The sequence below is a fragment of the Gymnoscopelus microlampas genome (genome assembly GCF_963454915.1).
Source record: "Gymnoscopelus microlampas genome assembly, chromosome: 4".
Lineage (NCBI taxonomy): Eukaryota > Metazoa > Chordata > Actinopteri > Myctophiformes > Myctophidae > Gymnoscopelus > Gymnoscopelus microlampas.
This window is the reverse complement of record NC_139941.1, coordinates 49,323,293-49,349,694: the sequence shown is the minus strand read 5'-3', so window position 1 is coordinate 49,349,694 and position 26,402 is coordinate 49,323,293. Positions and strand designations below refer to the sequence as shown.

The window sequence follows — 26,402 nt, the reverse complement described above, 5'->3', positions numbered from 1 at the left end:
GGCCACGCCCACCCCCAGCCGACAGCAGATCTACAAGCTCATGAGCTTTTTTTGTATTGATCAATAAATGAAACAACCATAAAGTAACACACTCTACCATCCTGCAGTGGTGGAAAAAGTACTCAAATGTTTTACTTAAAAGTATCAAAAATTGCAATATAGAGAAATACTCTGTTACAATTAAACGTCCGGAATTCAAAATGTACTTGAGTAAAAGTACAAAAGTATTTGCACCAAAATGTACTTAAAGTACAAAAAGTAAAAATACTCATTATACAAAATGTCCCATTTCAAGTCTTGAAATGTATACAAATCATTTGAAAATAGCAGATCTACAAGCTCACAATGCATCAAATCATGATTAGTGACGCATTGTGAACTTGTAGATCGGCTATTTCCAAATGGCCTATAGGGCTGAAGTGGTTACTGTATGTTTTGTAATAATAATCAAAATCTACAAAGTAACTAGTAACTAAAGTTTTCAAATAATTGTGTGGAGTAAAAGTACAATACTAAAAGTACAATACAAGTACATACTAATGCATAGATTTGTTAAATAAAATTAAAATAAAGCACCTTGAGCACATATTCATGTTTACTAGAAATACATATTATTTAGAAAATATTTCACCATAAATGCTTAATATACATGTTTAAACATTTTCATTAATGTTAAATATATTCAACCGTTTTAGTTCATAACTATTGTGTTCATAGTATTCATGTACCTTTCACTGGTGGTTTCTTCAAGGCAGTGCGAATGGTGTCCAGGTTGGCTTTGCAGATCGCCTGCTGACCCAAAACTAGTCCATAACCTGTGAAGGTCATATGATCTACAAACGGAGGCTGAGGCTCCACCTTCTTCCCTTTGTTGAAGTCTGCGTACATCATCACTTCACCATCCAGTGCAAACATGTACTCTTTATATGGGTCTTTAACTGTGTCTGAACAGCCAACGACAGTAATCTGCTCATGGAACACTGGAAATAAAACAAAGATGACATTAAATTCAACAACAAACTTCTTCACAGTGACAATAACACATAATCATCATGTTAAACAATCATGTTTGCAGTGGTGGAAAAAGTACTCAAATATTATACTTAAGTAAAAGTATCAGTACTGCAATTTAGAAGTACTCTGTTACAAGTAAAAGTCCGGAACTTAAGTAAAAGTACAAAAGTATTGCTATAAAAATGTATTTAAAGTACCAAAAGTAAAGGTACTAAAATGTTTGAAATAGCAGATCTACAAGCTCACAACGCGTCGCGACGTGTTGTGAGCTTGTAGATCTGCTATTTTCAAATAGCCTACGTATAAAATAGGGCTAAAGTGGTTCTTGTATTTTTTATAATGTTATAATTTATATCTGCAAAGTAACTAGTAATTCAAGTTTTCATATAATTGTATTGGAGTAAAAGTACAATATTTGCCTGTGAGATGTAGTGGAGTATAAGTAAAAGTACTGGAAATTGGAAATACTCCAGTAAAGATAAAGTATAAGCACCTCAAAATTGTACTTGAGTACAGTACTTGAGTAAATGTAATTATTTACTTTACACCACTGCATGTTTGGTTCTTATATGAAGTGAAAGGTTGGATATTAAAAGTAACTTCCTGTCAAACGTTTTATTCACTGAAACAGATTCAAATGTTTTTTTTTTGTTTTGTATTTTATTATGAAAGTAATTCATACGGAATGATTTATGTCATGATGTCACAACAACAGTTCCTAACATCTGTTTTAATGATCCAATACTGTATATACAAGTAGTAAGAGGTGTGTGTGTGTGTGTGTGTGTGTGTGTGTGTGTGTGTGTGTGTGTGTGTGTGTGTGTGTGTGTGTGTGTGTGTGTGTGTGTGTGTGTGTGTGTGTGTGTGTGTGTGTGTGTGCGTGCGTGTGTGTGCGTGCGTGTGCGCGTGTCATTTGTTTGTATTGTGCATTGTTCATATAATTTAATTTTATATAATAACAGTAGATATAAATGTATATATTATATAATAACATAAATATAATGTACTTACTTCCTGGGATCGCTTTGACATGAAGTACAGAGGAGAGGATGAGGAGGGTGGCTGAAATCTTCATCATCACTGATCAAAACTGAACTGAATTTAACAGATGAGAATAAACAGATGAGAATAAACAGATGAGAAGAAACAGATCAGAATAAACAGATCAGAATAAACAGATGAGAATAAACAGATCAGAATAAACAGATCAGAATAAACAGATGAGAAGAAACAGATGTTTACTGAAAGAGACGTTCTGGAGTCTGAAAGAGAATGACGGAGGATCTGTTCGGTAGTTTAGAAGAATCAGCCAATCAGATTAAAGATATGATGTTACATCATCTGTTTCCAAGAAGACGACAGTCTTGATTATTGCACATATCATGAACAGTTTATATTTGCTGCTCATGCACCTTATGTCTCCTCAATTACATGCTGTACCTTATGCATCTTACAGTATGTCTAACCTCATGTACATACTGTACCTTGTGTCTAACCTCATGCACATACAGTATGCACATATCTTTGTTTAATTCATCTTTTATTCTCTCCTTACCCCCCCATCCCCGTCTTCTTTTCTTTCTGAAAATAACTAAAATGGAGCTGCACAAAAAATGATTTCACCCACATATTTACACCTTTAACCTGTGATGTGACAATATAGATGATTCTGATTATGTTGAAGAGGAACACAAGAAAGAAAGAAAGAAAGAAAGAAAGAAAGAAAGAAAGAAAGAAAGAAAGAAAGGGGGACAACTTGAATCAGAAAGTAAAATATCTGGTCACTTCAGAAGAGAAAACCCAAATAAAATGCTGGAGCACTCCACTGGTCTACTCTGCACATATGTATTATTATGCAGGGTGAAGGGGGTGTGGTCTCTGAAGACCATATTCAGACGGCGGCCATTTTGCTATTAAGTTAATGAATTGCCACCCCGTTTCTTCAATGCAAAATGAAAAAATGGCCACCATGTGAATATGGTTTATTATTTACAATTCCATAGAGTAAAATAATACCAGTCAGAGTTCCATTTTGCCCCCCCCCCCACCCCACCCCGACAAAATCTTGCCCCCCCTGCTGACAGAGGCGAACTTGTGTGTGTGTGTGTGTGTGTGTGTGTGTGTGTGTGTGTGTGTGTGTGTGTGTGTGTGTGTGTGTGTGTGCGCGTGCGTGCATGTGTGCATGTGTGTCATTTGTTTGTATTGTGTATCGTTCTTATTTGGTTTTATATAATAACAGTAGATATAAATGTATATATTATATAATAACATAAATATAATGTACTTACTTCCTGGGATCGCTTTGACATGAAGTACAGAGGAGAGGATGAGGAGGGTGGCTGTAATCTTTATCATCACTGATCAAAACTGATCTGAATTTAATAGATGGGAATAAACAGATGAGAATAAACAGATCAGAATAAACAGATCAGAATAAACAGATCAGAGTAAACAATGCTTACTGGAAGAGAAGTTCTGGAGTCTGAAGGAGAATGAAGGAGGACTCGTTCTTTAGTTCAGAAGAATCAGCCAATCAGATTAAAGATATGATGTTACATCATCTGTTTCTGGAAAGAGGACAGTCTGGATTTTTGCACATATCATGTATAGCTGCTGCTGATGCACCTTATGTCTCCTCATGTACATACCGTATGTACATATCTTTGTTTAATTCATCTTTTATTCTCTCCTTGCCCCTCCCCCGTCTTCTTGTCTTTCTCTTTCTGAAAATAACTAAAACGATGGAGCTGCACTAAAAATAATTTCACCCACTTCTTTACACCTTTAACCTGTGATGTGACAATAAAGATGATTCTGTTGAAGAGAAAGAAAGAAAGAAAGAAAGAAAGAAAGCGGGACAACTTGAATCAGAAAGTAAAATATCTGGTCACTTCAGAAGAGTAAACCCAAATAAAATGCTGGAGCACTCCACTGGTCTACTCTGCACATATGTATTATTATGCAGGGTGAAGGGGGTGTGGTCTCTGAAGACCATATTCACACGGCGGCCATCTTGCTATTAAGTTAATGAAATGCCACCCTGTTTCTTCAATGCAAAATGCAAAAATGGCCACCATGTGAATATGGTTTATTATTTCCAATTCCATAGTTTAAAAATAGCAGTCAGAGTTCCATAGCTTTTGTCTCCCTCCCACCCCCTCCAACAAAATCTTGCCCCTCCTACTGACAAAACTAAAACTGTGTGTGTGTGTGTGTGTGTGTGTGTGTGTGTGTGTGTGTGTGTGTGTGTGTGTGTGTGTGTGTGTGTGTGTGTGTGTGTGTGTGTGTGTGTGTGTGTGTGTGTGGTTGGTTGGTCGAAGCTTCTCAATGGAAACTCTCCAAACTTTAATTTCACTTCCTGATTCACTCAACAGCCAATCAGGATTATTCTTTTATTAAACATCAGCAGTTACTATAGAGAGAGACATGTTGATGTGAACAACCTGACAGACTGACTGTACATTTATTTATTTATTTATGCATTGTTTTATTTGACTCGCTTTGACAATGTAAACATATCATGACAATGAGGACACTTTGAATCTATCTATTCCATTTCACAGTGAAATGAGCACCAACAAAGGTTAAATAAAGCTTAGTTTAGGACTAATCAAGGACTTGTTGATCTAGGATTTGTTGTAATTACAGTTTTGTTGCACCACTTCATTTTGCGAGCGTGCGTGTGCGTGTGTGCGTAAGCACAGCAACATCTAATTAGTCTACTTCTGACCAATCATACCTAATCATACCATAACAGTTGGCTATGATAGCCATGGACAGATTAAAGTGAAATGCTTTAATCCCCCCCCCCCACAATAGCACAAACGCATAGCCTGACACTCAGCCTGAAGGTTCATTTTGTTTCAATCCATTATTGTCTCCGCCAGGCCGAAAGGCATGACGAGAGAGTATGTTTTGCACCCTGTCCGTCCGTCCGTCCGTCCGTCCGTCCGTGTGTCTGTCTGTGAACAGCTATTCTCCGGCACCGCAGGCCCGGCCGCTGCGAAACTGTGCACACACACTCCCTGGATGCCAAAGCCGAACATCTGCCCCGAATTTTTCAGATTGGCCTGTCATAGCGCCAACAGGAGGCCAATTTGTGCAAAACACATTTTTGGATATCACTCCTACAGATTTTGTCCAAACCTCACGTAAATCGGTACACGGTATCTCTATAGTCATGTGATCAACACAGATCTGTTCAATTTTCCATATTCCATCCTGATTGGCTAAGATTGGCTTCCAAAGTTTCCAGGATTGGTTCGTTTTGAACAAAATGCCTCAAATTATCAACGCAGCATTTTTCCGTGAAATTTTGCACGCACATTCCCACTAGGCTGAGGAAGAAATGCTACTTCAACATTTTCAAATCATCCTCATGGTGGCGCTATAACAGGCCGTTTCGCGTTTTTACCTATAACTGCACGGATCTGTGTGAAACTTTGCATGCACACTCCCTAGAGGCCAAGGAAAAACCTTTGCCCTGCATTTTTCACATCTGCCTTTTAGAGCTTAACCAGGAGGCTGATTTGTGCAAAAAAAAAAAAAGTATATTACTTCTACAGATTCTGTCCACTATATCTTAGAGGTAAATATTATACTTTTACTCCACTACAATTATTTGAAAACTTTAGTTACTAGTTACTTTGTAGATTTAGATCATTATTACAAAACATACATTAACCACTTAAGCTCTTTTACTTTTTGGCCAAATAGCAGATCTACAAGCTCACAATGCGTCGCGTTGGGACGCATTGTGAGCTTGTAGATCTGCTATTTTCTAGCAGATCTACTAAGATTTTTATACATTTCAAAACATTTCTGCATAATGAGTACTTTCTACTTTTGGTACTTTAAGTACTTTTTGATACCAATACTTTAGTGCTTATACGCAATTACGGACTTTTACTTGTAACGGAGTGCTTTGCAGTATTGATAGTTTTACTTAAGTAAAACCGTTGAGTACTTTTTCCCTTAGCTTGTTGTGCTAACTTATTAATACATGTTCTACTGGGAGCTACCAGTGTGTGGACCTCCTCTTCTTTTTCTATAATGTGTGTGTTTTGGTTCAGCACCTGATACGTTTTTTTGGATGTGCGTGCTTCCTTCTGAACTCACAACACACACACACACACACACACACACACACACACACACACACACACACACACACACACACACACACACACACACACACACACACACACACACACACACACACACAGACCCCACAGTAACGCACGTCGCACACATATACACATCACGGTAGAGATGTATTTATTTTTAAACACAAATAGCTGATGCACAAGCTCACAACACGTCACGACGCAAACTTGTATATCTGCTATTTTCATTATATTTGAAATCCAATGATGTTATTAAAATCTAACCTATATTTTATTATAAATTAAATCTATTAACCCCTGCATGTCTTGTCTCTCGTGTCTCAGACAGTAACCGGCCGCGGGAAAAGGAAGGGGGCGTGGCCTGATGGCGGCAGCCAATAGCAGCAGCGACGAGTTTGACGAGGAGGAGGGGGGAGGGGAGGAGCAACAGCAGAAGGCCAAAGAGCCAATGGGACGGCAGCCCGGCCTCCTAACGAGCCCTAACGAGGGGGCGGGGCCAGAGCAGGAGGAGGATTCCGAGGAGGAGGAGGACTCTGACGATGATGAAGACGAGGATGAGGATGATGAGCGAGGGGGGCGGGGCGGAGGGGGCGTACCATCCCGCTGACTACGACAACCTGCCCGTTTCCACGGAGATCAAGGAGCTGTTCCAGTACATCACACGGTAACGGCCTAGGCTATTCATAAAAAATAGCAAATCACCGAGTGCCGAGCTATGAGCTTGTAGATCTGCTATTTTTTTTTTATTGTGAAAATTTGTGCAAATCTTTGAATATGTATTTTTTAAAGCAAACATTTGTAACTCAAACTTTGCTTCTGGGGATTCTACAAATGTCTTCTAAATCCCAACAGTTTTTTTTTTTTTTTTTTTACGTATGTTGCTATACATCAGTCGTTCTCAACCCTTTTTCATGTCAAGGACCTCCCTAAATGATATGTATTTGTCCGCGTACCCCCTCATCTCAAAATATTGTGTTCCAGGGACCCCCTGAAGCAAGAATTTGAGTTAAAAATGTGTATATATATATTCAAATATTTGCACACATTTTCAGTTTTTTTTTAAAAACGAGCCAAAGACATTTTAAGTGACAGAGATGCGTTCCCAACAATGCAAAGATTTGAGTTACAAATGTTCGCTTTAAAAAATATATACCATTTCTTTTTAAATAGCAGATCTACAAGCTCATAGCGCGGTACTTGGTGGCTATGAGCTTGTAGATCTGCTATTTTGGAATAGCCAAATAAAATGACACAGATTCTTGCCCAGTCTAAATGGGCTAAATCAGCACTGAAAGTTTCTCAAACACTTGGAATTGTAGCCTCCAATAAAGGTCATAATTAAAGACCTATTTTCTATATAAAAACAAATCGTCGTATAGTCTCATTAAACTCCCCAATCTGATTGGACTAGATAAATCCTGAGATCCTGAGATTTTTATATATAAAGTGACCTTAAAGTGAGCTGAAGTGTATTTAAATGTTTGTTTTTTTGTCACTGTCTGATCATGATTATATTAAATATATCATGAGTAAATTCATATAAATTAGAGGTGCACAATATTGGTTTTTTTGCAAATTTTCTTCCCCGTTTCTCAATCTTTATAAAAATTGGCGCTAGAATGATGACATTATACATTATTGTATTGTATAAAACTGTCTGTCTGGTTGGGAATATTGTTGTTATTCATGTAATGTGAATGACATGGTTATCTTTTCCCCTTATAGTGCTGGCTTACAACAGCTTCCTAGGATTTGTTCCCAGTATGGTATTCATTTTAACATAACGTATAACGCCAAGAAAAGTAGCATTATGATGTAAAGAGGACACAACAGGCAGTATTTCCTCTCACAGAGGATCTCACAGATGATAGAGACATCCATAGACTGTGATGCAAAGTGTAGAGATGTGTGATTTAGAGGTGTAGTTAGATGCTGTTCCCACTGGAGGGCGCAATACACTTTATACACTCTATATATTCAGGAACTGCTTCCTGTTCTGTAAGCGTCACTTCCTGCCAGGTGGTTTTGTTTGGTTGCTGTGAAGAAGAACTTCTGGTATGAAAACACAGAATAATCATCATTTATTGTACGTTTCCATAATACATCAGAGCTAATGAGACATTAGAGTCCATAGACCAAAGATAATTCTGTTTACATAACATACTTTATTGCTTGTTTGAGTCCAAATACTTGATAAAAAACAACCAGTGGTTGTGTTAATGTTGTGTTAATGTTTTAAACGTACTTTAGTGTCAACACTGTCGTCTTAGTGATGTTTATGAAGAGGTTTAATGCTAACCAAGATGCTAAGCTCTAAACTAGTTAGCTAGACTTGGTTAGTGAGGCAGCAGCATAGTGAGACATGCATTAAAGGGTCATTCTGCTTATTTTGTGACATGAAAACCATTTGGTTTGATTTTAAAGCCCTTCAGGGCCCTTCAGGGCGATTAACCACCTCGGCTGCGCCTCGGTGGTTAATCGCCCTGTCGGGCTTTAAATTTCAATAATGACTGCCTCCCCATGCATTATCCCTTGCATATTTGAAGTAGGCTACTATATCCTTAGTTAAGTTGTAAGATATTATGAAGAAGAAAATAAGTCATTGAGGTCTCATAAGAACAAAGAAAGAGAACAGAATAATTTACTATTCTGCTATTTGTGCAGATTGTGTTTTTGACAACCCAGGGAGTGTGAATAGTACGATGGTGGAAGGGGTGTGGCCAGCCGTAGGACCCGCCCACAGAGGATATCTGACCTGCTTGATTCATCTATACAGGTAAGACCCTGAGTAGCAGTTCTCCACCTCCACCTCTGTCCTAGTAGTAGGATGTCTGTCTCTGTCAAAATGGCCGCTAGTCCAACTTACATTTGGAACCAAACACTGTAGAAAAAACATTGAACGTATTATTTCCAACTAAATTGGGGGATGCCCTTTCATTTGGTGATACTTTTGAGATCACCAGAATTCATGAACATGCGTTTAGATCAAGGTCAATGTACAAATTCACCCACAAATGAGCAATCAGTTGAACTTTGCAATTGAACGCTTGGGTGGGTGGTGTCTTTGAGGTGAATTGACTTATTTAATTTGAGCTTGTCAGTTTGTTTGTCCTTGTGACAGATGTAGTGCCAGTTGTGTGTTGTTTATGATGGGTCAGACTACTGGAAAGGTCAGCCTGGAGCTGTTTGATTGGACTGTAGAGAAACAGATCCACACCACCAGACTGATAAACCAACTGCTTTCCAGTGGTGGAAAAAGTACTAAATTTTTTTTACCTAAGTAAAAGTATCAATACTGCAATGGAGAAATACTCAGTTACAATTAAACGTCCGGAATTCAAAACTGAGTTGAGTAAAAGTACAAAAGTATAGGCATCAAAATATACTTAAAGTAGCCTACCAAAAGTAAAATTACACATTTTTTTGAAAATAGCAGATCTACAAGCTCATAGCGCGGCACCGCGCTATGAGCTTGCAGATATGCTATTTTTGAAAAATCGTGAAAATGTTTGCACATCTTTGAATATATATATATATAAAGCGAACATTTTTAACTCACATCTTTGCTTCTGGGGGGGGGCCGTGGAACAACATATTTTGAGATGTAGGTCAGTGGCCAAAAACATATCATTTTGGGGGTCCTTGACATGAAAAAGTTTGGGAACCACTGATATTATAGTAACATACGTTTTTCAAAAAACTTTTTTTTTTAACTCAAAAAGATTTGAGTTAAAAATAATATATACTGAAAGAATCTCAATTTTACAAAAATAGCAGATCTACAAGCTCATAGCGCGGCACTCGGTGCCGCGCTATGAGCTTGTAGATCTGCTATTTTTGAACAGCCCAAGAAATGTAAAATGACTTGGATGCGTTCCCGGATTGAATGGGTTAAGGTAAGCAGCACAGAGATCTTTAAGTTTCTACTTTGGGTCATTCCGGGTAAAGTGACAGCAGAAGGCTTCCCATACCCAGCTATGTGTTGTGTCCTCTGTTGGCAGCACTCAGCTGGGTGGAGCTGGAAAACACATGTCCCCCTCTGGATGAAATAGCTCTAAATCATTGCTTCTCAAAGTGGGGTCCGGGGACCCCCAGGGGTCCTTGGGGGGGGTACCAGGGGGTCCCCAGCAAAATTAGTTAATATAGCGTCACAATATTTCTAACCTCTTTAACCTTTTATACTTTGACTATTCAAAAATAGCAGATCTACAAGCTCATAGCGCGGCACCGAGTACCGCACTATGAGCTTGTAGATCTGCTATTTTTTTTTTTTTAAATCGTGAGCATTTGTGCAAATCTTTGAATATACATTTTTTTAAAGCTAACATTCGTAATTCAAATCTTTGCTTCTGGGGGTACCTGGCACAACATCTTTTCAGGTGGGGGTCCGCGGCCACATACATATCAATGTGGGGGTCCTTGGCACGAAAAAGTTTGAGAACCACTGGTCTAAATAACCCTTTAAGACCGGGAACGCATCTGTGTCATTTTCAGATTTCTTTGGCTATTACGAAAAATAGCAGATCTACAAGCTCATAGTGCGGCACTGAGTGCCGCACTATGAGCTTGTAGATCACAGAAAATGACACAGATGTGTTCCCGGTCTTGATGGATTAAGACACTCAGGAGGTCAGCGTCCAGATGGACCCTCACAGGTCTATAACTCTAGAGAGAGTAAAGGATGTGATTACTATCTGCTCTGTCTGGATTACACATGTCTCTTGAGAGTATACAAATGTATACATTGTATAAAAATATTTTTGAAATAGCAGATCTACAAGCTCACAATGCGTCGTACCATGACACGTGAGCTTGTAGATCGGCTATTTTCAAATAGCCTATGTATATGGCTGAAGAGGTTAATGTATGTTTATGTTAATAATGATTTTTGTGGAGTAAAAGTACAAGTATTGAAAACCGGAAATACTCCAGTAAAGTAAAAATACCTCGAAAGGGTGCTTAAGTACAGTAATTGAGTACATGTAATTGTTTACTTTCCACCTCATGTCACTGATTACTGGTTCAGCAGAGCATGACTCTGATGCCCTCTGCTGGCAGTCCCAGGTAAGGTCAACATGGAGGCTCATAATCACACTAGACCAGGGGTGTCAAACTCATTTTGGTGTCCGGGCAAGATTGGTCAAATGGTGACTTGAGGTGGGCAGGAACCAGTTGCGGACGCACATGCGCGCTCACACGCATTCAGTTATACAGCATTGTTTTTCAATCTGTTGTCTTGTCTCAGAAAACAAACAATGCAATTTGTAACAATAATAATAATAAGGGTAATAATAATAATAATAATAATAATTATTATTATTATAATTATATTATAAACCATTTTAAGTAGAATAATTAAATTTGAAGTTAAACAATACCTGGTAATGTGTGTGGGTGGTTAAATAATTACATTTATAGAACAGTGGTGTAAAGTAACTAATTACATTTACTCAAGTACTGTACCTAAGTACAGATTTGATGTAGTTTTACTTTACTAGAGTATTTCCAATTTCCAGAACTTTCTACTCCACTACATCTCAGTCACTGCTATCTACAGTATATCACTTTAAAAAATGTTTTATGAAGATTAGCTATACTTTAATTATTTACATTTACAAAAATAGCAGATCTACAAGCTCATAGTGCCGCACTATGAGCTTGTATATCTGCTATTTTTGAATAGCCAAATAGATCTTAAAATGACACAGATGCTTTCCCAGATTGAATTTAAATACGCTCTGAGTTAAATTAATACTGAGGATTTCACTGGGCAAGCTCCTGAGAAATAAAAGAAGCAGCTTTGATACATTTAAACTACCTATTACCATTATTATATTTTCCAAAAAAAACAAATTTACATGGTGTAGCCAGCATGAAAATTAATCTAAATCACTTGCTGCTCCCAGACACCTGACATCTCTTTGCTTGAACAAACTCAGTTTTCATAGCACTGAGAGAGAGAGAGAGAGAGAGAGAGAGAGAGAGAGAGAGAGAGAGAGAGACCGTGCTGACTCCTGTGTGAGGATCAAAGAGTAGCCTATCGCCATTACTACTCGACTAGTAGTTGAATAGACTCTTAACGAGCCAATCAGCCACAACATTCCACAGCTGGGGAGACAATGGCAGGGCCATCAGAGGTACTCAGCCAAGTAGCAGCGGGTGGGGGAGAGCTGCTTGGCCGCAGAGCAAGTGAGTGCAAAATGCGACTCTGTCTGTTAGATGTAGTATCAATTTACTATTTTTAAAAGTATTTCCTGGGCCGCCAGGGACCTTTCCGTGGGCCGCAAAACGCCCGCGGGCCGCGAGTTTGACACCGCTGCACTAGACATATCAGTGACTTTTCTGTCAGACTAATTATTCCACAGACTCAGACCCATAAACTATATTATTTACCTCTCTGTTAAAAACAAGTCCTGATCTTTATCTTTGTAATGAATGTGTTCCAAGCTGTGTCTTGGATTAAGTGGGGCTGTCCCAATTTTAATTAAATTATAACCCATGTCTAAAATAATTGTTAATTGGTTTCTTTTTGGTCTGTTTCTGGTCTTGTGAGGAACACACACTTTGTCCTCGTCATCAGGTCACATTGATTTGATCCATTCAATTATTTATTAGTCAGAAATAGGGATGCACCGATATATCGGCCACATATCGGTATTGGACGATATTTGCCACTATCGGTCAACATCGATATCGGCAAATAATAAAAGTTAAAGTTGTAGGCGTTAGGAGGCAATTATGTTGTGTTTCTGCAGATTATTATTAACAGTTATTTCTAAATAATGAAGATTTAGGGTATTTGTGTCCCTGGCACAAAAGGGTGAAATAATAACGGAGGATGCATTCATCTCCCCTTGTGGTCTCCTCCTCCTGATAGATGTTTATTTCAGGACACTTTTTGAAAGAAACCTGTGATTCACATCCTTAGTTTAATGTAGGGGTCTTCAACAGGGGGTCCGGGACCCCTAGGGGGTCCTTAAAGCTACTACATGGGGGTCCGCAAAATTTTTGTGTGATATGATTTTTTTTTTGTACATTAACCACTTGAACCCTAGCATCCCTTTTCTGAGGAGAACTTTGGCCAAAAATAGCAGATCTACAAGCTCACAACGCCTCGCAGCGCGAGGCGTTGTGAGCTTGTAGATCAGCTATTTTTGGCAAAGAGATATAGGTGTAGAGGGAAAACGGAGCAGACCAAGTAAAAAGAAAACGTTTATCTGAAGCACAATTTTATACAATATAGAGTAGGGGGTCCCTGCTTTATCTCTCTCTCAGCTAGGGGGTCCTTGGCCTGAAAACGTTGAAGACCCCTGGTTTAATGGATGATGTCAGGTTATTCCACATTGTGGAGGCAGAGTAGTAGAATGACAAATGTCCCATATTTGTTCTAAATGTGGTACTTTACCTACATTTTGACTCAAGTACTTTTACCCAAGGTCATTTTGAATTCCAGACTTCTACTTGTAACAGTAACTGTTAAGTGTTGTTATTTGATGACGCCCCTACTCTGTCTATTACGGTAGCCTATTGTATTGTATTGCACAACTTGTACAGGGCTTACGGTACGCTCAGGATGTGACGTCATCACGTTCTCGGTGAGCGCGCCAGATTATTCCAGGAGGGAAAGAGTGTAAACACACTGAGCGTTTTGTGTGCGCTACTAATAAATATGCCAGCAGGCTAAAGGTTTACTTTGCTTATTCTCCATTACGCATGGACACTGTGCACCACAGCTCGAATGCTTGACAGTAACATTAAATAAACATGGGATTTGAGTGGCTGACAAAAGTGCCATTTTAAGAGTTTTAAGCATATTTAGATTATCGCGATAATATCGTTAAGCACAATTATGTTGGCCTAAGAAAAGGTGACATGAAACTGTGTCACTATAGTCACCTGTAACCATTTGATTGGTGTTTCAGGGTCATGTAGTGTACATTTAGTTAGGATACTACTGTCAGGTAAAAAAATATATATATTTTTTTACCCAATTTTCTCCCCAATTTAGTGCCACACACACACACACACACACACACACACACACACACACACACACACACACACACACACACACACACACACACACACACACACACACACACACACACACACTGTGTGTTGTCTCTGCTGTTGTTTCCTACTGACACAACTGCCAGTGAGGAGCCCCCACCGGAAGGACGTAGGGCCTCCGCCCTACTCCCGGAAATTTCATTTGTCATAATGGTTACAAATACTGTCTAATGAAGTAAGTTCAAATCCCCCCCGCATCTCTCTCTCTCTCTCTCTCTCTCTCTCTCTCTCTCTCTCTCTCTCTCTCTCTCTCTCTCTCTCACTCATATATAGTAAACATATAGTAACAGTGATGTGGTGTAAATGTCACTTTGAATAATAATAAGTGAATATTGTAAATGTTGATGCAACACAAATTGTCCGAGCTGTAACATAATCACAACGTGGTCCTTTATCAAAGACAGGAAATGATCTCATACTGTAGTGTGGAATTATAGAGCGAGGTGCACTCAGTGGTACGCAAATATCTGTCTGTCTGTCTGTCTGTCTGTCTCTCTCTCTGTGTGTCTGTAGGACAAAATGTAAATAGTTGAGCATAGAGCTTTGATGTGAGGTCTGTTAGATCTACACAGCTAGTCTACATGAGTTTTCAGTGTATTAACCCATTAAGACCTGAGACCGATTCTACAACATGTAATGTCTTCTAAATCCTAACAATTTTCTGAAAAAAATATTGTTGCTATATATCAATGGAACTTTTTCATGCAAGGACTCCCAAAATTAGTCCTACTAGACCATACCCGGTCGGCGCAGCGCAGCCGTGGGGGGATATGCGCACATGATCTGGCAACCCGGGAGGCAGTTTGTCCCATAGCTGGGCAGCCCCGTAACCATGGCGACAGTGTTTGACACAAAAACGCTAAAAAGAAGCTGAGATTTGATGAAATTGAAAAACGGGCTTCACAGTTGTGTTCAGATGGTAATGGTCAATGGCTGTGTGCAAAATCAGAGCAATTGGTCCAGCCAGTGAGGAGAACCGGGTAGCTTCACCTCCACTACAAACGCACAGAGGTTACTAGAATTATAGTAGGATAGTAGGATATGTATTTGGCCATCTCAAAATATCTTGTAATAAGGATCCCCAAAGGCAAAGACTTGGGTCAAAAATGTTCCCTTTAAATAAATATATATATTCAAATATTTGCAGTGTTCAAGATGTTTCAAAAATAGCAGATCTACAAGCTCTCCGCGCTATGAGCTTGTATATCTGCTATTTTTGAATGACCAAAGCATACAATATGGATCAAGTGGTTACACTGATGCGTTCCCGATTTGAATGAATTAAAGAGCTGTAGAGACAGGGCGTCCGCTGTTACTGAACAAACACGCTATTACTATATCAGAATATAGAGCTATTTAACACTTATTTTAGCAAAATATGACCTAAATCACCTTTAAATCTAAACATCTCCCTTTTAACTCACACTGACACTACCGATAAACATTAACAAGACAGACTGTAAATACTTCACACATGTTTAACTATCTATGTAGAAAATAACTCACCATTCTATTTAAAAACTAGAAGCTGAATCCTTCAAGTAGTAAATAGCAATTAAGCAGTGGTGATAAGTAACATTTACTTAATCCTATAACACTAACGTTGAAAATAGTCACACCATCACTAACGATCAAAATATATTAAAGTACAACAATACGTGGCAAATGTAGGTACTCCTCTTTAATATTTCAAACGTCTAATTTCTCTCAATTGGGTCTTGAGCTAAAAAGGTTTGGTAACCGGTGTGTTAGATCATTGATGGTCATTTATAACTCTTTTTATACACTTTATATCAGTTGAAGGTCTTTGTGCTCCAGAGGTCAACAGCTCTTCAGTTTAAAGATTTACGTATGAACACTATGGAGCTTCTGCTTCAAAGAGAAATGACCCTCAAACTCTTCCTTTGATGTTCTGAAGCAAAGGACCAGCCTGTGTGTGTGTGTGTGTGTGTGTGTGTGTGTGTGTGTGTGTGTGTGTGTGTGTGTGTGTGTGTGTGTGTGTGTGTGTGTGTGTGTGTGTGTGTGTGTGTGTGTGTGTGTGTGTGTGTGTGTGTGTGCCTGTGCCTGCGTGCGTTAGTGCATGTGTGTGTGTGATGGAGGGTGAGGAGGTCAAACCATCAATAGTTAAAGCCATGTTTGAGGAAGTCATCATTCGGTGAAGAAGAACTTCATGGATTTTCCAAAGTCATACTGTAGCTGTTTTCAACTTGGTGTCCCTATTTATGACATGTTACTATAGGCTAAAATGTCCCAAAAAATGTCCAAAAACGTTTCACAAATTATCGGAAAAGAAACACTACTTCACAATTAAAAAAAAAAGTACCAAAAATAGCTATACAGTACAAGCTCACAATAGTGTCACATCGCAACAGCCAAACTGAGGGACTTTATTTAAAAAATCACACCTGTGTGAAGGTAGCGGCGCCTTTGATACATTTTGTCATCAATAAGTGTTTAGAATGTGTTTATAGCCACGTGTCACGTGAAGCTTGACCAATCACTTTGTTGACGTGTCTGACCAATCAGAACGTTGACGCAAAAAGCCAGGTATAGAGGGCTACCGGTATAGAGCGGCTAGCGCCGCTAAAAAGCTAGCCATGGTTCACATGACGCTTGTCTGTCACGAGCGTCATGGCGGAATTTCTGGTTTTGGCACTTTCTCCATTTACAACCCGTACATGTATAGAGTGTTTGTTCAGTAAGAGTGTTAAATAGCTCTATATTGTGATAGTAATCATTACTATAGAGTGTTTGTTCAGTAACCGTGTTAAATAGCTCTATATTGTGATAGTAATCATTGTAATAGAGTATTTATTCAGTAACAGTGTTAAATAGCTCTATATTGTGATAGTAATCATTACTATAGAGTGTTTGTTCAGTAACAGTGTTAAATAGCTCTATATTGTGATAGTAATCATTACTATAGAGTATTTATTCAGTAAGAGTGTTAAATAGCTCTATATTGTGATAGTAATCATTACTATAGAGTGTTTGTTCAGTAACAGTGTTAAATAGCTCTATATTGTGAATGGGCACTCTCTCTTGATTGGCTGAAATTGGCAACCCACCTGCAGTGAAATGTATGAGAACATGAGGCACAATTATATTTTCTCATTCCTTTATTGATATTAAGACATTCCATTCAAACCAAGCAAATTAAAGCCAAAATCTAACATCTGAACTTCAAACCATTCATGATCAGGGGCCCAGATCCCAGGGGAGAAGGAACGGATAGATACACAACAGTAGCCTGGTAAACCCTCCCTCCGGAAATCTCATTTCCATTTGATTTCTGTAAGGAGTCTGGTCTGAAACGCCTTTCTCCAATAATCGCTCTGCTCGCCGAGCCGACGAGCCTATCAGCGTCGTCGCTCATTGTTCTGTGATTGACAGCGACAGTTGGCCAATCAGGTGGCGAGTTCGAGTGAGCCCGAATGAACCCGAGTGCAGCCTGAGAGCCGCCGACAAAAGACGAACGGCAGCCATTGTTGTTTGTGCGAGTGCCTTCACTTCTTACTTTCAGTTTTATAACGCTTTCAAACTTCTTTTTTGAGGCACGGAATTTACTTATAAGATATCGTTTGGATAGAATTTAGTTGTTTAACTTCATATATGTGGTCAATTAATCATGACAGAGCCTATTTAAAAATATAAATTTAGAGAACCGGCAGGGGCGGGGAGTGAGTGGCATGTATCCCAATAAGGCAACCTATTTTCGGCATGGCCGTCCCAAAAGTCCCGTTGCGTCACATAGTCTGGAGCTCGTCAATATGAACTGCTCATTGGCTGAAGGGGAAAAACGATCATTGGTTGAAGGGGTTGTCAGTCAACGGTATTACTCCCGCCCAACTCCAGCCCACAGCGATTATTGCAGAAAGGCGTTTCAGACCAGACTCCTTACAGAAATCAAATGGAAATGAGATTTCCGGAGGGAGGGTTTACCAGGCTAACACAACAGTGGAGCTGAAAAACGGAAAGATAAATAATCGCCTCAGACCACCCTAGAGGACCAGGTCCACCCATCACCTCAGACCACCCTGGGTTTAGGTCCACTCATCACCTCAGACCACCCTAGAGGGTTTAGGTCCACACATCACCTCAGACCACCCTAGAGGACCAGGTCCACCCATCACAGGGAAATAGTGATGTCATGATGATCGTAACACATTAATTATCACATATTATAAATGATTACATAATAATGAATGACTTATGGTCAATTATAAAATAATAATAAAACCTTTTTCAAAAACATGGTTGACTGACTTCCATTCAGATGGATATTAATATTAATGTTTCAATATAGTGTAGAACTGAAATATTATTTTTGTGTTTTCTGACGACAGAAACTATACAAAGTAATTTGATGAACCGCCCACACTAATTGGGACTCCCTATTCCTTTGGTGTGTCGCCCAGGTGGCGCCTAAACCCTGACCTTTAACCTCACATAAACTATGTATATAAACCTAACCTTAACCCTAAACCCTGACCTTTAACCTCACATAAACTATGTCTATGAACCTAACCTTAACCCTAAACCCTGACCTTTAACCTCACATAAACTATGTCTATAAACCTAACCATAAAATCACCTCAAAACCACGTCAACCTTTGCGTAACACTGGGAAAAGACAGTAATTATCGTTAGCCTTCGCTAGCCATTTAGCATTTTGAATTGTTTAAAGGACACATTAGTGAAAAAGGTTGATGATGTCATCATTGTGCTGCTGCTATGAGTATTTAAAAGCTGAATGGACACACAGATATTTCCTCCTCTCTCCACTAGGGAGCAGCAATGACTCTCTGCTTCTCTGAAAACACACCCAGGTGTTCTGTGAAAAGACAAAAAAACAATAAGAATCAGAATGTATTAAGTGTGTGAACATGTTAACAGAATAACCTTCTCTTATAATAGTAAAGTAATCATTCCCAAATGATTATTTATGTGTCAATAATAACTTGTTAAATGTTTGTTAATGGTTTAATTATTTAAAACTATAAATGGATAATAGATCATGAACAATTAATAAACTACTTGAAAACCTAACCTCCCAGCACCCTCCCTGCAACTACAGTAACCATCAAAGTAGAAACAACTCAGTCCATTCAACATTTGACCAATACTTTGTCAATAGTGTATCTTAGTAAGAAGGGCAGCTCAGTTGGTAGAACACTCTCCTTTGGACCACAAGGTTCTGTCTTTGATCCTGATAGTGATGGAATGATCAGTGTTTTAACTGTACTAAATCATTTGGTACAGATCATTGAAATGTTTATTTCAACCATGAGGACCCCCCCCCCTCCCCCCCCATCTGATCACATTGTCATCAGTGATACAACAAATCATTTGATTATTAAATGTGATTATTAGATTCATTATTATAATAAATTAAGCAGAAGACACATGATAATGTGAATTCACACGACCGGCATGGTTCGCCAGGCTAGTTGTTTCACTTCTACACAAGCATGTTGTTTTGTGTATTTTTTTGTAGTTTTATACACTTTTATACATAAACAAAAATAATAAAAGTTCAGTAAAAAGAAAGAGGAAGTGAACCTGGGTGTGTGGGAGGAGTCTAAAGATCATCATTGGTTGTCGGCACCAGAATACGACCTGATAGAAGAAGAAGAGAGACAGTTAAAACACACAAACAAATGCATTTGATGTACTGTATTGTGTGTATTTCTCCATAAAATGCATAAATGTACACACAACATTCAGTCATCAGAACTAATGTGAACATTTGACTCATATTTAGGACTAAATGTAACACTGATGTATTAAAGCTAAATGTGACAACATAGAACACACTTTGACCTCTAACTAGGTCGTCTAAACTGGTCTAAACCGGTTAAGGTTCAATACCAATATAAACCAGTGTAGGTTGTGGCTTTACATGTTTGTTTGTTTGTTTGCATTTCTCTGAGGGTTCCATATGTCATGTGATCCTCTGTTGATCTGACCTCATTTCTTCCACTGGTAGTAGATTAATTAATGAAACATGTTAATTAAACATGTTAATTAAACATGCTAATCACCTCGTTTCTTCCACTGGAAGTAGATGAATCCAGACAGGAACAAGACCAGACCCAGAACCAGACCTGATGCTCCCATGGCCACCTTGTTCTTCACTGACTCTGGCATGGAGAAATCTGACAATACAAATATTATATCTCATATCATATCATATCATATCATATCATATCATATTATTACAGTAGATTAAAACAACTTGTTCTTCACTGACTCAGACATGGAGTCATCTGACAATAAGCTACAACAGCCAAACACAATAAACAATAAACAGACGACACAGTCATTGTGAGTCTGTTCAGTAATAATGAGTCCAACCCTATTGGTCCAGTCCTTGAGGAGTTTGTCACCTGATGTGACATGTCCTTCTTAGAGCTAAATACATCCAAAACAAAGGATATGATGATAGATTTTAGAAGACATGAATCTTTACTATGATGATTATAAAGCAGGCTGTGTAATGTGCAGAAAGTATCTTGGGACAGAGTCATAGACTCAGAACTGTGAGGCAGTTTGTAAAAAAGAACATCAGCGCTTGTTCTGTCTTATAAAACAGACTTGTTTTCACATTGATGAAACCATGATGACTCTTTGATCTGCTTTTATCAAATCTAGCTGGTCTTTAATCTGCTTTTATCAAATCAATAAGCTCATAGCGCGACACTTGAATATTTGTGCAAATATTTGAATATATTTTATATATATATTTTTTTTTTGGGGGGGTCCTTGACAAGAAAAAGTTTGAACACGACTGATATAGCAACAAATAGTTTTTTTTCCAGATAAATTAAGACATATGTTGAGACATTTGACAGTTACAAATGTTCGCTTTAAAAATATATATATTCAAAGATTTGCACAAATGTACACGATTTAAAAAAAATAGCAGATCTACAAGCTCATAGCGTGGCACTCGGTGCCACGCTATGAGCTTGTTTATCTGCTATTTAGACAGTAGATTACACTAGTTTACAGTAACTGACCCCAGTCCATCTTGATAGGCGCGGTCAGGCTGGGATGTTCCACCATGCATGTGATCTTCTCTCCTGATCTGTAACACACACATGCACAGACACACACACACACACACACACACACACACACACACACACACACACACACACACACACACACACACACACACACACACACACACACACACACACACACACACACACACAGTAGTAGTAGTAGTCGATCTACACGCTGAAACGTGCCGGGATTCGACACATTGATCCGTTGACCTTTGTTACCCTTGTTATTCTGTGTGTGTGTGTGTGTGTGTGTGTGTGTGTGTGTGTGTGTGTGTGTGTGTGTGTGTGTGTGTGTGTGTGTGTGTGTGTGTGTGTGTGTGTGTGTGTGTGTGTGTGTGTGTGTGTGTGTGTGTGTGCGTGCGTGCGTGCGTGCGACTTAATATTAGCCTACCAATTAATGGGCCATTTTTTTTATTCTTAAAGAATGTATGTATACTAGGGCATTAACAGAATAATCGAATATTCGAATATTCGACTATCAAACCGACTATTCGACTATCAAACCACTATTCGATTATTCGATAAAAAAAAAAAAAAATTAAAAAAAGTTTTTTTTTTTTTTTTTTTAGATTTTTTTTTTTTTAGTGGCTTTTCTGCAGCAGACACGCAGCTGTGAGCTCTGGTGTGACGTCAACTCGCATTCCTTGAGTCCAGTCATCAATGTCATTGAAAAAAAAAAAAAAAAAAAAAACTTTTTATTTTTTTTATTTTTTATTTTTTTATTATTTTATTTTTTATAATCAAATCGATTAATCGAATATTCGAATACTTATAGGTCGAATAATTCGAATACTAAAAATCACTATTCGTGAATGCCCTAATGTATACGTGTCTATTAGGTGTGTATTTCTATGTATAGGTGTCTGTTAGGTGTGTACCTGGGTGTGTACTCCAGGTAGGAGTGGTACTGGTAGTACCAGTCTCCATCAGACAGCTCAGCGGTAGAGGAGAGACCAGAGGTCAAAGGTTCTTGACCTATCCACCAGGTCACCAGGATCACTTTAGGATAGAAGTCGTAGCTGCTGCACCTCATCATGTGAGTGTGTTCACCACGACGAGGGGGAGTCTCTGACTTCAGTCTCACTTTGGGCTCCACTGGATAAATAAGATTATTATTATTATTATTATTATTATTATTATTATTATTATTATTACTATTATTATTATCATCATTATTATTACACTTATTAATATATACCAGTCATTTGAACATGTCATTATCATTAATAATTGTATATTATCCAAATGAGATCCAAATGATCTAGAAAGCTTCAACAGGCTTACAACCCCTCCCGCTCACTCAGATCAGCTAACACAGGGAAGCTGTCAGAATCTTCTCTAAAACACCCTGGACAACGCTCCACACGTCCTAGACTCTTCTCCCTTCTGGCTCCCAAACGGTGGAACAAACTCCCCATTGCAGTTAGAGCTGCAGACTCACTCCCAATCTACCACCATAATCTGCAGACTGTAGCAATAGACCTGGCCTTGAACTAGAACTAGATTTTTTTATTTTTTGTCGCATTCCTAAGCCAATAATTTGATGACCGGCGGTCTCTCCAATAGGAGACTCAAAGAGTCTCCTTTGAGTCTCCTACCAGAGACATTAGCATCTTTCCAAATTAATCAATCAAATTATTGTCTCAGGAATGAGACAAAAACTAAAAAATCTCCATGAATTCAAGGCTTCATGGGTTGTAGAAAATACGTAACTTTTGGCGTGAACTATCCCTTTAAGTGTTTAAACCATTAAGACCTGAGGCCGATTTTATAAATGTCTTCTAAATCCAGTTTTCTGAAAAACTATTGTTGCTTTATCAGTAGCTCTCAAACTTTTTCATGTAAAGGACCACCCAAAATGCTGACGCCCATCTCAAAATACTTTGTTCCAGGGACCCCCAGAAGCAAATATTTGAGTTAAAAATGTTAGCTTGAAAATAATATAAATATATGAATTTACACACATTTTCTTGATTTAAAAAAAATAGCAGATCTACAAGCTCATAGCATGAGCTTGTAGATCTGCTATTTTTTTATAGCCAAAGTGTAAAGTAATGCTTTTTAGCTCAAATCAAAATGTGATACAGATGCTTCTTCAGATCTTAATGGGTTAAGAGGATCTGAAATGTTTGTCAGCAGATTAAGTAATGTTTTATAATCATTATCAGATCAATATTAACACCATTAATCATCTCTGAATAGAATCATGTGATTTCATGTTATAGTTTATGAGGTGATGAGTGTTGAGTGCTGCTCTGAGATCAGCTCACCTCTCTTGTTCAGAACAGAGGAGTAGTAGGTCTCAATGTTGTGTTTGCAGAGTGCCTCTCGGTTTGCTCTCTTCCCAGCCAGTGCTCTAGGATCTTTATTGAGGCGCTCTGCCTGCTTCACACCAAACTCAGTGTATCCAACAACCTGATCTACTCTACTGTCCCACCTGGTGATCTCATCACCATCGAAATTCATTGACTGTATGTACTGTATGTCCTTCAGCTCACTGGAGTTAAACACACAGCGGTTAGCCACATAGAACACATATCCATCTGGAAATAGACAATGAAAAATGTCATTAATGTTCAGTTTTATTATCATCTGTATAATATCAACACTAGATTAACTGCCCCCTATCGGCCAAATATGTCACTACATAAAGTCTAAAATAGGTTCAGGATGTGAAATATGACATTAAAAGGTTTGAATGTTTATTGAATATCTTAAATACATTGAGATCGAGCTACACGGACTCTGTCTGTCTGTCTGTCTGTCTGTCTGTCTGTCTGTCTGTCTGTCTGTCTGTCTGTCTGTCTGTCTGTCTGTCTGTCAGACCGATCATGTATTTCCAGGATAACCCCTTTTTTATACCTACTATATATAGGCTATTTGAAAATAGCAGATCTACAAGCTCATAGCGCGGCACCGAGTGCCGCGCTACGAGCTTGTAGATCTGCTATTTTCAAACATTTTAGTACTTTTTGTACTTTAAGTACATTTTGATGCAAATACTTTTGTACTTTTACTCAAGTCATTCTTGCATTCAGGACTTTTACTTGTAACAGAGTACTTCTAGATTGCAGCATTGATACTTTTACTTAAGTAAAACATTTGAGTACTTTTCCCATCAGTGACTCTAGTCAGCAAACAAGGTAAATAGTCACATATAGAGAGTAGAGAGAACAATGAAGAGCCTCAAAGAAACTATAGGATACCAGGTCAATCAATATTACACTTTTGGGGGGTCTCCAGTTCAAATAGGATTATTTTGGGGGGTCCCATCCAGTTGAAATAACCCCCCCCCCCCCCCCCCCCCCAGTGTTTGGCCACACCCACAGATTCAAACCAACCCCCCCAAGGTGATAGGTCACGCCCACCCTACACTCTACAAGCTCATGAGAGCTTTTTTTGTATTGATCAATAAATGAAACAACCATAAAGTAACACACTCTACCATCCTTCAGTGGTGGAAAAAGTACTCAAATGTTTTACTTAAAAGTATCAAAAATTGCAATATAGAGAAATACTCTGTTACAATTAAACGTCCGGAATTCAAAATGTACTTGAGTAAAAGTACAAAGGTATTTGCATCAAAATGTACTTAAAGTACAAAAAGTAAAAATACTCATTATACAAAATGTCCCATTTCAAGTCTTGAAAAGTATACAAATCTTTTGAAAATAGCAGATATACAAGCTCACAATGCATCAAATTGTGATTAGTGGCTATTTTCAAATGGCCTATAGGGCTGAAGTGGTTACTGTATGTTTTGTAATAATAATCAATATCTACAAAGTAACTAGTAACTAAAGTTTTCAAATAATTGTGTGTAGTAAAAGTACAATACTAAAAGTACAATACAAGTACATATTATACTAATGCATAGATTTGTTAAATAAAATAAAAATAAAGCACCTTGAGCACATATTCATGTTTACTAGAAATACATATTATTTAGAAAACATTTCACCATAAATGCTTAATATACATGTTTAAACATTTTCATTAATGTTAAATATATTCAACCGTTTTAGTTCATAACTATTGTGTTCATAGTATTCATGTACCTTTCACTGGTGGTTTCTTCAAGGCAGTGCGAGTGGTGTCCAGGTTGTGTTTGCAGACCGCCTGCTGACCCAAAGCATAACCATAAGTGTCTGCACCGTAGGTCATATGATCTACAAACGGAGGCTGAGGCTCCACCACCTTCCCTTTGTTGAAGTCTGCGTATGCCACTACTTCACCATCCAGTGCAAACATGTGCTCTTTATATGGGTCTTTAACTGTGTCTGAACAGCCAAGGACATAAATCTCCTCATGGAACACTGGAAATAAAACAAAGATGAAATTAAATTCAACAACAAACTTCTTCACAGTGACAATAACACATAATCATCATGTTAAACAATCATGTTTGCAGAGGTGGAAAAAGTACTAAAATATTTGACTGAAGTAAAAGTATCAGTACTGCAATTTAGAAGTACTCAGTTGCAAGTAAAAGTCCGGAATTCAAAATTTACTTGAGTAAAAGTCAAAAGTATTGCTATAAAAATGTATTTAAAGTACCAAAAGTAAAAGTAGGCTACTAAAATGTTTGAAAATAGCAGATCTACAAACTCACAACGCGCCGCGATGCGACGCATTGTGAGCTTGTAGATCGGCTATTTTCAAATAGCCTAGGTATAAAATAGGGCTGAAGTAGTTAATGTATTTTAAGTACCTCAAAATTGTACTTGAGTACAATACTTGAGTAAATGTAATTAGTTACTTTACACCACTGCATGTTTGGTTCTTATATGAAGTGAAAGGTTGGATATTAAAAGTAACTTCCTGTCAAACGTTTTATTCACTGAAACAGATTGAAATGTTTTTTTTGTTTTGTATTTTATTATGAAAGTAATTCATACAGAATGATTTATTTCATGATGTCACAACAACAGTTCCTAACATCTGTTTTAATGTTTATGTATTTGGACCAACATTCAAGATCCAATACTGTATATACAGGTAGTAAAAGGTGTGTGTGTGTGTGTGTGTGTGTGTGTGTGTGTGTGTGTGTGTGTGTGTGTGTGTGTGTGTGTGTGTGTGTGTGTGTGTGTGTGTGTGTGTGTGTGTGTGTGTGTGTGTG

The 26,402-nt window shown here is 38.2% G+C and overlaps 2 protein-coding genes across 2 annotated transcripts in view; both read right to left on the bottom strand.

Moving 5' to 3' along the window:
• Window positions 1-2,080, bottom strand: part of LOC311042949 (H-2 class II histocompatibility antigen, E-S beta chain-like) — a 94,584-nt gene extending 92,504 nt beyond the window's left edge. Inside the window, exon 1 of the mRNA XM_084054058.1 lies at window positions 2,026-2,080. The gene's annotated coding sequence lies outside the window, so the exon portion shown is untranslated. The remainder of the gene's footprint in view (window positions 1-2,025) is intronic.
• Window positions 1-26,402, bottom strand: part of LOC311042946 (H-2 class II histocompatibility antigen, E-S beta chain-like) — a 57,441-nt gene that overhangs the window by 6,130 nt on the left and 24,909 nt on the right. The window contains exon 4 of the mRNA XM_084054053.1: window positions 23,554-23,826. Coding sequence (XP_083910179.1) covers window positions 23,554-23,826 — 273 coding nt within the window. The remainder of the gene's footprint in view (window positions 1-23,553; window positions 23,827-26,402) is intronic.